Here is a 14,296-nt window from a genome sequence, read left to right as displayed (position 1 = left end):
TTTAAACAATATTCTAGTCTTATCTGTGCTTGTGAATTGTGGTGTGGAATTAAAAACAATTTCTTGAAGACACAAGATTGTGCTACGTTTACAACGTTAGAGTCCTTTGCATTTATCATTTCAGATCCGTACGATATGGATGGCAAGAATTTTGCTGCAATAACCTTGAGCAAATGGCTTGTTGAGCAGCTGCTGAGTTTTTTATACCTCTAACTCAAGATCAAACGTTACATAGGCAATGGTGGCACTTGAGCAAGTATCAAAAGCAAACAAAATGTTAGATTTGAAAAAAGTGACATGTGCATGTTACAAAAGTCAGAGAGCTTCACAACCGGATCAGTACTGATACATGATGTGAAAATTGTAACTGATCAATTTACAAAAGCAAACAATAGGGTACATGAGGCATAAGTGACAATTGTGAGCAAACACATGCAAGAGGTAGCAAACAGTTTATTACAGGATGGAAAAGGTGATATGTGAGCAGGTTACAGAAGCATACAAAGTACAAGTAGAGGTATAATACTGCAATAAATGGGAGATTCTCAAACACAAGATCAAACGTTACGTAGGACATGGTGGCACTTGTGCAATTATCTAAAGCAAACAAAATGTAAGAGTAGAAAACTGTGTAACAACAGAAAAGTGATGTGTGCATGTTACAAAAGAGTACCAAACACAAGTAGAAGGATAATTCTGCAATAAATGGCAGACACTCAAACCACAAGAATACACAGGAGGCACTTACATAGTCATGGAGAATAGAATTTTCAGATAAAAGAGAGGGCGTGAATTGAATTTGGAAGTGTCTTCGAAGGAGGAGAATTTTGAGGTCAGATTTGAGTGCCTGGGAGGAGGTGGTGGTCTGGAGCTGAGGCGGAAGTGACTTCCCGATTCTCAATTTTTTTTTTAAGTTGAAAAATGGTACTGATATTGACAGGGGGTTGGTCCTTCTGATCAGTGGCCGACCCCCTGTGGGGGACATGCAATCAAGTATGGGGGCATACTTGATCATTTATGTGCTCGGATTTAACTTGGGGCGAGATCGCCCTTCAAATATTGCAATGGCTTGGTTAGTTAGAAGGGTAACTTCAGATATCTCAGTTGTTGACACTACTAGTGATAGGTCACCTGTCTGTATGACTAAGTATACCATGGCTGAGGCTGCAGAACTGACACTTGCAACCATCTTTACAGTAACAGTTTCCCCAATATAGTTCCATGTTGTTTGTGGGAATTGGTCGTGCTCATTTTGGCTATATTGATATGAATCTGATTGCTGTTTTTTTTTATATATATGTAATCTTTATTGCTTGATAACTTAAAATCATTGCAATCACAGCATCATAATTCACCAAGAAAAACACAATTACATTTTAAAACAAGAGATCTTCTCTTCACATGATACAAAAAACAATTCCATATATACAGTTTAAAACCTTGTTAATAAGCTCAAATCTAGCCACCTTACATCTTAAATTATATAATACAGATTGAAGTGACGGTGTGCTTTACATACTTTTCCATAGATATCACAAGGAAATATTATCGACCAATAAACATTCACATCCTTTCGAATGATCTAATGTGCAAAAAGTGCATCAGTTTGCTGCAATGGTAACCCCACTGATATTACATTTCAAACTAATACCATTGTTACAAAAAATATGAATTTAATCAAGATTATAAATCATTAGAATCAATAGCACCAAGGTCATAAAATTAGAGGGGATCTACCCTAATTAAACATTTATCTACTGCCATTACAAAGTTTACCAATTGACATAAGAGTGGAACCTATTCTTCAGACAATGACATGATTAATGCCTGTCGAGCAGATCCCACACCACTCATCAGAAAATAAGGTCTCAGAAAAAAACGTCTAAGATTAGTCAACCTCGGGCATACACATACTATACGTACAAGAGTTTCCTGTGGCCAACCGCAGAATCTACAATTAGAGTCCGGCCACTGTTTAATCCAAGAACGAGTGCCCTCCTTTGTTGGGTTTATACCCATACGTAGCACTAGAAACAAACTTTTAAACTTTACAAGAACACAGCCCTCTTTAGGCCATTATATGTTCTGATCCTCCTTGATAAGCAGTTACCCTCCGCAATCTTAACTTGAACCCAAGTGTTAGCATACAGAAGCATAATAGCTTTCAACAATTTCATTGGAATTCCCAGATCTGACCGTTTTTTCCATAACAAGTTTCGATGCACAGAATCGAAGGCTGCCTTAAGATCAATAAAAGCAATATATCGATTTTGCTTATTCAAGACAGCCTTCTCTGCAAGCAATGTTAGGGCCAACAAATTGGTGATAGTGGATTGACCTTTCTGAAAACCAGTCTGATTGAATGGAATAATACTCCCCATCGTAGCCAGTCTTCCAGGTCTATTAGAACACAGGAAGCAAACACTTTTGCATCGACATCAGTCAATGAGATTAAACGATAATTAGCGGGGTTTGAAACCGTACCACTTTTATAAATTGGTTGCACTATGGTACCTTGCCACGACTCTGGAACAACACTGTCAGGATCTCTAGTCCTCCCCAAAGAAAAGGACAGTCACAAGGTGCAGTGACTCAAGGTTCAGGGTACGAGAGGAGAGGAAACCAATTGTACACCAAAAGACGAGGGAGGTGTATGTATAAAATGGCTGCCGGAAAGCGTTACTTCAAGCAGAAGGTTAGCGCTCTAGGTTATAACCCAATCAGGAGAGTTCAGGTGTTGAAGCCCGCGCAACGACGCACTTCACCTGAATCACGACGGAGAATGGCTGCCTGAATCGAGCGAGGCGTAGGTCGTGTTCTCGGACCTTCGCTGAGCTCCAATTTGCACTTGGAGAATACATTCAGAGAATCGTTGAGGAGGTGGAAGTTTCGTGAAAGTAAGACTGTTCCGTTTTGAAGATTAAGCCACGTAGTTTCTGAGGTGTTAGTCTTTAGTTCGCATTCCTTGAGGAGCCAGTAGATGAGAAAACTAGCGTAAACTGTGTTACAGTCATTTTTTCAAGTTATGAAGAGGGCAAGGCAGAAATAAGAGCCCTTTTTCAGTTGCGTTAATGAAGTGACAGAACTTCTAGTTTCGTTCACGTTTTGAGACAGTTTTCCACAAAACTATAAGAAGAATAGCTTGGAGAGATACACAGGCTATAAGGCAATATATACTTACCGTTCAGAATCAGTAAACAACATGGCAGAAAATAATTCGTTTTAAAAGGAGAAAAACAAAGTCCATGAGGAAAAGACTTACCTAAAAAGGAATCCAGTTTAAAAACAACAGCTGCATATACTTGGTGAGGCACCTATAATAAATAGAAAGATAAAAAGAGTTTAGAAACATTAGAGAAGTAAAAGAGACTAAAAGTATATGCTTGCAATTACAGGAAATCTAAGACAATCAAGTATACAGCTGACAGAAGAGAGGCAAGGGTAGCACATCAATACTGGGTAGGTGTAGTCAAGGGAAAAGAGAATAGAAAAGATATAGCTTCAGAATAGAGTAGATATTTAATATTGTTAATTATTTTGCAGTTCACCAGTATTGCAGCAAGACAAGAATTGAAAGACGTCTGAAGCTGAAGAAAGAGTCAGACGTAGCCTGCAGTCTCTTCTCTGTCTCATCCCCTTTTACCCCATGAGATTTCTCAGCGCTTGTGTATTTTAAAGTGCATGGTGCTGGAAGTCGCTGAGGGACATTGGGAACTTGCGACATTCTGCTCCTGTGACTGTGAAGCACGGAACCCTGACAAACCCCCAATTTCAGAACATCCCTAAATAGATTATGCAAAAAGCCTGCCCACAGATTACTATTAACACGAAACAGGGCATTCGGTAACCCATTAGGTCCTGGGGCACCATTTGCTCGCAGCCCTCATAACACGGTATGTACTTGATTATAGCTCGGAATTTCTAAATCAAGTTTTAGATCAGGACTAGAATCAATAGCATGATCATTAGGGTTCAGATCGGGTCACTCTTCATTGCCCGCATAAATTGATGATATATTATTTACGTCACCTGAAGCCAACCTATCTGAATGTTTTCCCACTCCAGCCGATACACCATACAAATTGGATATAAACATTACCCAACTCGGTTTGGGTATATTTACAGAAAAAGCCCTACTGCCACCCCTTTCGAGGTTATTAATAACCCCCCAAATTTTTTTTTGCGTTATTTTGCTTAGTGACAGATAATAAGCTATTCCAGGTCCCCGTTTGATATTTAAGTTTTGCTTTCCATATTTCTTGTTTAGAGGTCTTCTTAAGGTCCTTCAGGTTTTCTTTATACACTGTGTAGGTCTGACAAAGTCTACGGGCATATGCCTCATGAACAGCTCTATTGGGTACTTTCTTTAACGTTAATATTTTTGGGGAAAACCATTTTTTATGTATATTTAGATTGGTATTAATTTTCCTGATCTTACCAGTAGAAAATTTCCACACGATAGACTCTGTGATAAAATTCCATTCAATAATCATATTCATATCACCCTGGGAGCCCTGATCACTTACCTTGATTAATGCCTCAGCCGTTTGCATAATATCATCCTTTTTGGCTAGATTCCAAACCAGCCTCCTCAGGTTGTATGCCGAACACGCCTAATTGGGAAGATCCGTAGATTTTAAAAGACTTTCTACCACAAAATTAAATTTTACCACCTGGGGGTTATGGTCACTTTCTGGCCTGCCGATTGCCTTATATTCAGACAGATAAAGTCTCATATTGTTCAAAATAAATGTATAATCGATGATTGAACCTTTTTTAGAGTTCTTAAAAGTGGAAATTGGTCCAGATTTTACTTTTAACTGGCTGGTTCCAGCCTCTGACATAATATCAGAACAATCCTTAGCTAAACCTTCAGAATTAAAGTTATATTCTGAGTACCGAAATAGTTGCAAATAAAAATCACCCGATACTATTAGACCAGCATCCAGGTATTGAAGTATTAAAACACTCAGTATATTCCGGAGGATGTGCAGCTGAGCAGCCTTATCTTTACTTGCACTCAGATATATGTTAAGAAAAACTAACATGAAATCCAAGGTATTTAACACAAGGCATTGCAACCAACCCATATTAAAGTCTACTGCTTCCACAGTAAGGTTTAAATTAGCCACGTTATAACACAACAATCCACATTTTGCTCGGCCAAATTTATTGGATTTTACTGCCGGAATACTATATTCATGAAATCGGGACAAAGCGCTCATTTGTTCACACCATGTTTCTTGGAATAATAAAAATTGAAATGAGTTTAAAAAAGATATTGTATCTGGATCAGACAATAAATGATGCAAACCGTGAACATTCCAGGAGCATAGACCAATTTCATTTATTTTATCTTCAATAACACCGGTTGCTCAATTCCAATCTATTCGGGGCACCTTTGCCAGTGATGCTGGCAACCAAGACCAATCTTCCATTCCCATATTGTTTTTGGGTAACCACTCGCAAAGACGACCCCCTGACTGAGGATTGGTAATCAACAAACCAGAACTGGAAGATTGAATATTTGTTGAACCTAATTTGATCTGGTACCTTCATTAATTTTACAACCCATATCCATCTTAAGGGCCAATACCTTCAAGAGCGGGGGATATTGTACACAGTTCCAAATCTCGACCTTGATTCCTCAGTCCATAAAATTCAACCTGGATCCCAGAATCTTAGTAACAATATCATTTGATGACCAAGTGGTAATAGTAGACTCACGAGGAGTATTGGGCTGAACCTGTCTAAATTGGATTGACACCAAATCAGAAGATTTAATAAATGCTAAGTCAGGCATGGTTGAAATAATTTTCAATAGTAAACCTTGGTTAAGGCTGTCATTGGTTCCCTGAGATTCCATACAGCGGGTGCATTACTAGTTTGGTGTCCCCATTATTATTACAATGCTCCTGTCTGCCACATAAGGGGCTTAGTAAACCTGAGTTAATTTCTTTAGATACAATAGATTCAGGAAACAATTGTGCTGGGGGTTGACATTGGCCAATGATAGGTTCTAGCGTTTCTACCTTACTTAACCGATTCCGAATATCCACAGCATCATCTTTAAGCTAAGGACTTAACCCCTGGGGTTCATTAACCAGTTTCGTCACACATTCTCTATTTTCCAAATCCGTTTTTATTATATAATTTGGTTTAAGAACATCAATGTTTTTACCATTCATTGGTCCCTGGTCGCAGACCCTTATAGGAAATGGCAGAGCAACAGAAGGATCTCCACCAACTACTACTGTGACCTGTAGTGGGCATTTCTTAACAGCCGGTTTAAATATGGGATAATAATCCCTGCACTTTACTGCAATAGGTGCTAGCGCAACTGCACTTCTGGCCTTGTTTCGCTCTTTCCGCAGCCTTTTCATTGACCGTTTAGGTTTAGATAGCTGAGGACAATTATTTAAACCATCTCCTGGGCTTATACTCGGGGTTTAGCTATGGATATTGGCTTGCCTTTCTTAGGTCCATTAGAGATCTCACCATCCTGTACATTTACATCTACACACTTTCTGACCACGGCCTCCCCGTCAGCCTCCTTCTGCTTACTCCAATTGTCACACTCCACATTCACTTCAACATCTTGAGACTTCTTGCTTTTAAAATATAAGCTATCATCCCCTTCCTTTGTACAGACCAGATTTTTATCCAGAACTGATTTCCCTGCTGTTTTTTTTAACTTCTTTCATTAGAGTGCCTAAGATTTCTGGGAGCTCAGCCATTTTGGCCAACATGTGAGAACATGTACATCTTATCAGTTGATCATTAACCTCAGCCTGGGCTTTAACCACCAAACCTATCAGGTTTTGTAATTTCGAGTCAATACCGGCCTCATAAACCGCTAAAGTGTTTAATAGATCAACCTGAATTTCAAATTTATTTGAATGAAAGTCAAGTGCACCCATTATAACATTCACGGTATTGAGCAAATTTTTCCATACACCCATGTCAGCAGTATTTTTGTTATTTGTAACATGACCATCTGCATTAGTTGAGACTTCATATTTATCCAAAAACGAAAGATCAGCAGGGCTCAGTGAGTTATCAAGCTGACTAGTATTTGGATTTACAGTATTCAATAAAAAAAAAATATGCTTGATCTTGAATCTGAACGCTCTGAGGGTTGAATTTATTATCCATTTTTACCGAAGTTAAAATTGCCCGGTCATCCAATAACTGGACCAGTACCGGATCATCGCCACATTTCTCTACACCAAATAAACGTAACATATTCTTATCATTTGTTATCTCTAAAATCGGCATTCCTAAGAACTCACCCTTATTATCAGCCCCAGACATGGGCATCCCAGTTGTCAAAAGGTCTTGGCACTCTTTGTTAACCTGCACATCCCCCATACAGATAACAGATGCATCACTGGCATTCAGGGGCATAGTACAGCTTAATACGTCCAAAGAAGTAACCACTGATTGATCAGCCTTTTCACCAAGCCACATCTTCAAATGAAACCCCTCCTTTATGAACATTTGGTTGGAACAGCATGGACTTGGGCAGTAACTCCCATTTTATGCGTTGATTTTTGTTGCCTCAGATGCACCTTGGCATACTTGAACTTGTAGTGTTGATTGAATAGGGCTAAGTTCTTTATGCCCACTAACACTCAGCCCTTGAATTCTGCTTGGGCTTTATTCACAGTTTCCAGTACGTGGGGTAGATTGAGGGATAAGTTGAGATCACCATTATTCTCATGCTTGGCAACACCTTTCTGCCTAAAGAAATCCTTAATGCTAAGCTGAGAATAGTTAGGCCCTCCTCCAATAGAGGATGGGGTACTGTTTAGCCCCAGACCCTTCACAGGGGCCCCCGGGCTTAAGTTTGAGCTCAGCACAGTTCTTTCTGGTACACTCTCATCTCCTATATCAATCATCTCTTGGGGATTACTTTTTTTAGAATGGGTTCGTTTTTTCCTAGCTGCTGTTCGCCTTTTTTGAGCTGTTCTTAAAAGGACGATTACACTTGACCTCTCACACGTCCAAATCTCATATTACAATTTCAAAAAGTCCAAAAAGACACAAAAAAGGAAAAAGAAAAAAGAAAAAAAAACACACACAACAGAATCTTAAAAGATTCCCAATTTCCAACTTGATACCCTGTCTGCAGTTTAATGCCTTTCCACTCGATGTGAGTGTTCCAGTTGCGCCTCGTGGGGAATTGATTCTCAGGGGAGAAGCCCAACCACACTGACGGGCTCAGACAGACTTGCCGTGGTCTGGGCCCACGCGGTGGAGGAAAAGGCTGCGCGCGCGTTATGCGCAGAGTTGGATCAATGCCACCCCCTCGTAACACTTGGGAATGTTCCAGTTGCACCCTGGTACATGGAGTTCCCACCAGGGTGTAAGGTTATCAATAGAAGGGTGAGGTGAGTAACCAAAAAAAAAACCCAAAAAAAAACTCATGACTGCTCAGGTGCTCCGTCCGCGTTGAGTGGCAGCGCGTGGCTCCAGCCGCAAGAAGAAATGTTTTAACGCCTCTGGCCACGTTGTATGTCAGCGCGCGGCTTCAGCCGCTAGAAGAGATGTTTGGCGGTTCCGGCCGCGTTTGAGAAATATTTGGCGGCTCCGGCCGCGAGAATAAATGATTGGAGGCTTTGGCCGTGTTGAGAACTACTTTGGCGGCTACGCCGCGAGGAAAATGTTTAGCGGCTCCGGCCGCGGTGTTAAATGTTTTAGCGGCTCCGGCCAAGTTGTGAAATATTTAGCGGCTCTGGCTGTATTGACATCACAGGTCTGTTTCAGTCCTCAATTCTAATTATACAAACACTCCCACAGCGGCAATCACACAAACCTTATTTGATTTCCATATTGCGGTTGTCATGTATTCAGCATAAAAATACTCTCTTCCTTTTTCCCTATGGTACCTTTTTAAGACTAGTCAGTCTGAAAGTGCTAATATTTCCACTCATGAAACAGACAAGCATTCATTTGTCCTCTGTTCTCTCTGTGTCTTCCAATATTGATTTTTGTACTTTCTTCACCACGAATGTAAGTGTAGTTCACCATTGCATTTTATTGAATCGCTTTTCCTTTGTAGTTGTGAAATAATGTAAATTCACTCTACCACACACAATTTTCTCCTTTCTTTTCTCCTTTGTTCTTCACACGTTGCTCTTTTAATGCTCTAATGTTACCCTTCCAATAAGCCTTGGCATAGTTTGCGGATTTCTACTACGCAGAACTCTGCGAAGTGCAAAAAAAAATCCACCATGTTACATAGTGCTATGGATAAATTCTGTTTGCGGTGATTTTCTGTGCCAGGTGCTTGTCTACACTGTGCAATCATCGAGAATGGCACCATGCACAGCGCAAGCAGGCCCTTCTTCCTTTCTGCCACTCGAGTAGATTTTTACTCCAGTGGCAGCTTTCTCAAACCGAACGGACAGTTTGTCAAAGCAAGCAGTCGCAAGCATGTGCGACCACTCGCAATGAGAAATCTGACCACCTGCATTGAGAAATCTCACCGAGAGGTTGATTTTCCACGCTCGCCAACTTGATGCTGACGATCGCGAATGAGGGAAAAGCTTGCAGGAGGTGGATTTTCCTTGCTTGCACTTGCCAAATTGACATTGACCAACGCGGGCGAGGAAAAAAACCTCTGCGACCTCCGCGTAACGCGAAGTGTGGAAATCTACGCAAACTCCGTGAAGAGAGCAGGGTTCACCGCCCAGACTTACCTTCCAATTCCCTTGCACTTCCAAGCTTTTCTCTTGTTCATTAGAAGAATTCCAACAAGCCCTTGTTACAGAGTACCAATTTACAAATTGCTTATGATCTCTAATTGAAATTGATATATTTGATTCCCTCCTTGTTTGGATTTGTTGCTGTTCATATGGTTCACAATAGTTCTAGTGCTCTCATTTGTTTGGTTCATTCATAGTAAACCGCACTGAGCTTGCCTCCCATGCATAAAATGAAGGCAAAGTAATACACACAGCTATATGGATTCCCAGTGGCATTTTATTTATTCCCTGTTTAGCCTTCCGGTTGTTATCATGACTAAGTAAGTGAGATTCTTTTGCTTTCATCTGTTTGGTTAATAGTAAAGCACACTGATACCATATTGTTCGTACTGAACTACATAAAAATATACAATAAAATATTCAAAATTAGCTCCCGTGGTACTATGTTTTCTGTGGAAACGCATTTACTGGTGCCCCGGACAACTTTATATAAATGTGTTGTCTTAATGATTGTCTGCAGGTGGAAAGGCGATGGCAGGTTGGGAAGGTGGCATCCGTGTACCAGGCATTTTGCGATGGCCAGGCGTCTTACCTGCTGGGACTGAGATTGATGAACCTACAAGCCTAATGGACATCTTTCCTACAGTAATTCATCTAGGAGGTGGTGAACTACCAGACGACAGGTACGATATTCAACGCCATCCCATTATTCTGTCCCTAGTACATTTTTATAAAAGCAGACTACAATGCGTGGTAGCTACTCACATCGTGGACCTCAGTGAAGCAACAACACACAGCCTGGAGTGAAGGAAGGGCTCAGATGAGTTGCATAAAAAAGATGTCATCATCCATATGGAAAGTGAATTACATATGAATACCAAGGCATCAACGACAAATGTTGTTGCTAAAGTAAATGCAGGATTTACTTTGAGTTCAATCAATATATATTCCTTAATTTCTTAACTGTGTTTAAATGATGCTATGCGTCGATGTTTGGACCAAATCCTGATTACTTATCTAATATACTGCGAAATATGTGCTCTTGGGAATGTTCAGCTTCCTCTGTCAGTAAGATGCCTGTTGATACACAGATCAGTCTTAATTAATGTCAGTTTAATTTTGGTACCAACAAACTGGAAGTTGAAACACTCTGCTCTCTACGCATTAAATCCTTCACTTCGTGTTGTATGCAAGGTATCATAATTTTACTTTTTTGTTATTGTATTTATCACTCTTACGAACATACAGTATTTCAACATCTTGAGCCACACAGCTAATAAACACAACTCCATTATAATAGATTTGTAAACAAATACATGTATATGCCAATAAAATACTACCCAGTCCTTATATCAAGTATTTGCTTTTCAGTTTACTGTGAGATGGTTCATACTCACATATGTTGCTCCCTAGGTACTTCGTGCCTGTGCATCTTCCACAGGCTGTATTCAATGAACTGCTTCCCGTTAATCATTTTCGTTCTCGCTCACCATTATATGTGACATATTCCCCCACACTGCCAAATGCTCACTTTTTCATAGCGTCTGGTCACCTTAAGCCGTAATTCTTCAGCCCATGCCTATTCAATTACATCCATTTGGCAGTCAAGTTCTTTAGAACCCCAAGGTCAAAATCTGTATGGCTTTAAATTGCTTCACCAGCAGTAGGCCCAGCATCGCTACCCTACATCGGATTTCAATCTCCTTAGGTTTTTTGATGCTCCTTAGATGGCATTTTTTAAGTGTGACCTTCAACATGATACCTGTTACCTAGAAAACAAGCATTTGCAATGCAATAGGTCTTGCATTATTAAAGTTTGAGCAATTGGCATTGCTAAATAATGCAACACCAATGACTCAAACTTTAATAATGCGAGACCTATTGTATTGCAATTGCTTGTTTGTCTTGATGTAGCCTTACATGTTCACTGAAGCGGACAGTAACGCAGCCCGTGCGAGTGCCAGCAGTCGTCCTGGAAAGCACGCGGCCAGTGTGCTCCTTTTAGAAGAGTAGACATGTTAAGTACATGTCATGGGCATTATAGCGCTTAAACGGAAAACTTAACAGCATGTGTCAATGAACAAATCACATTCTGAATGATATTTTTACAATGTATTTCCGGCGGGATGTAGGTACTTGTTTTCTATGCAACGTGATACTCTTCTGTGGTAAAACACAACAGATTATCTGCCAAATTTTGAGAAAAAAAGTCCAATACATTTCTGTTACTTCGGAGCAGTGTTGGGGACAGGGTGGGTGAGGGTAGTGACCTTACAGGGGCCAGGGCAGGTCTGTGACCTTAGCTGTGAAGGAGGTGAATGAAGCACAGCGACCCCAGCGCAGGTATCTAGAGCGCAAAATGCACGTTGAGGCAACCGACCACCAATCATCAGGTCAATGACAGAATGTAACAGGAGTACGTCATGAGGGGAGAAAAAGAACAACAACAAGGACGAGCTTTTTATATAGCATTTCATATCACGCCATTTGTCAGCAGGTTTATTAATTTACACATATATAGCTTCTAGTTGTAAACACCTCTGGACAGTGCTAAACTGTTTGAGGTGAAATGAAGAAAACCACTCTACTTTGAAAAATAAAACACACTACACCGCCACCCTTACCGCGAATCACTTCCAAGAACGATCAATAGCAGATATAACTATTGACCCATTCAAAGGCATTCAGCTTATCAACCTTGGTTTGAAAGGCTGAGCTTGCCCTGCCGGGATTCGAACAACGTAAACTGCAGGTCACCCCCAGTTGGTTAGTTAACGCTACCTCAGACATTGTACACATTTGAATATTATAAGGCCTGTCCACTCGCTTGGAAATTCAGGACCTTAAAGGGCAAAGCCCAGTACTTGCATTCATGTCTAAACACTTAAAAAGTGGAGTGCAAGACTTACTACACATGTATAGAAAAGACGTAACACAAAATGAAAAAACCCCAACCCCAAGCAGCAATGACGAGGGGCCCCGGAGTCTGCACAATTACACAGATATACATTGGCCTCGCGTTGAAAGGGGGCTCCTTGAAAGCTTGCCGGACAGAGGGGTGGCTCCAAAGTGGCAGAAGAGGCCACCTTTCTCCCTGACGTATTCCCCGAGCACCTCGACATCAGCTTAAACTCCATCCCACAGAGGTAAGACCTGCAGACCTGGCCATTTGGCTAACCAACTTGACCCTGCCTGCGCCTCGATACCCTCACGGGCGACAAGAAGCGCTCCACAAACCAACTGATGGACTGATTGTAAGCCACCACACTTAGGCTGCACAGAGTGGGCTCTGCGGCGCAACGCATCCCATGCCCTCGCAAGGCAATGGAAGACATGCAGAACTGCACACAATATTCCCTACCCGCACATCACTGCAAAATAGGGTTTAATGGCAGGGTGTCTGCCACCTGCTATAATTGTCGTGTTCTTTGATGAAAGACCCGTTGAGCACAGGGGGTACAAGAGTCCTGCTGTCATATATCTGCAAAGTACAGTTTAATCTCACCGGCCGCTGCCTGCTATAATTGTCACGTCCTATGATGTAAGTCATAAGTGTGGCTCACACTTCACACAATTTCCCATTTCATCACGAAAGACTGGGCGGCCTCCAAGCTGCACTGTAAGCTGGCAGCAGTGAGTGGAGTTTACAGAATGCTTAACAACGGGCACAGTGCATGGCGTAGGGTTTGCACATTACAAGGGCACTGCCCAATGGTAGTGGTACTTGTGAAAAGAGAGTGAGAGTTCGTGTCATGTAAAACTACGTAAAAAAGAGCTGAGTTACACAGCACTGCATGCCTTCGGGTTGTATTCCCTAACAGACATGGGCACAGAAGACCTTTGACCATCTGGCCAGTCCTGCGATGAGACTGGCCCAGGGTTTGGACTGCACTTTTGCCATCCAAGATCGTGTGCCGGCAGGAGGGCACACAGAAAGACAAAGTGAAACGCTGGCTCCGTCCCAGAGTCAAGACTGGGATGTTTGCTCGCTTTGTCAATCTCGAGTGGACAAAAATTGAGTCTCCCCATGTGACTGAATTCGGCAAATTGCAAAGGAAGCCAGCTCCGGGTATTTTAACACTTTGTACTATCGTACCAGATTTGAGGTGACGCGCTGGTCTCAGACCCCTCAATACATCCTGCGACATCTGTTACGAAAGTGAAGAGTTACGCAAACGTTAGGACATCACCCCCGCTGTCCCACCAGATCTGCCGAATCAGCAGAAATTCAGCCCCATAGCCCCTTCTAGGCTCCTCCCTGCATTGTTTACAAGATGCGACGGGTGCAAGCGGCAGTCCGCATTTGAAAGAAGCAGAGGTCAGTAAACAAGAGCTCTGCAGTGAATGAAGCAGGGGCAGGTAGAGGCAGCGCAGCGAAGGGGGGTCAGTGGCGTGTTTCTGTGCGCTACACAGTTTTGCACCGAGCTGGGCAATATGCCGACTGTCGCCCAGACATATTTTGCTGCTTATGCTTTTCCCCACTGGTGCTTGGCCGATCTCTAAATTATTCACACTCCTGCAGATTTGGAGGCAGGGGGGGACACATTTTAGTCATATTGGACAGTGGGATTAGGACACGAGTCAAG

At 41.7% G+C, this 14,296-nt stretch overlaps 1 protein-coding gene across 1 annotated transcript in view; it reads left to right on the top strand.

Annotated features, from left to right (window-relative positions):
• The window catches only part of LOC147669893 (arylsulfatase H-like), a 528,148-nt gene that overhangs the window by 365,654 nt on the left and 148,198 nt on the right, over window positions 1-14,296 (top strand). Inside the window, exon 8 of the mRNA XM_086948172.1 lies at window positions 10,231-10,393. Coding sequence (XP_086804298.1) covers window positions 10,231-10,393 — 163 coding nt within the window. The remainder of the gene's footprint in view (window positions 1-10,230; window positions 10,394-14,296) is intronic.

The sequence above is a fragment of the Lissotriton vulgaris genome, unplaced genomic scaffold (genome assembly GCF_964263255.1).
Source record: "Lissotriton vulgaris unplaced genomic scaffold, aLisVul1.2 SCAFFOLD_269, whole genome shotgun sequence".
NCBI lineage: Eukaryota > Metazoa > Chordata > Amphibia > Caudata > Salamandridae > Lissotriton > Lissotriton vulgaris.
This window is presented reverse-complemented; position numbering and strand designations above follow the sequence as displayed.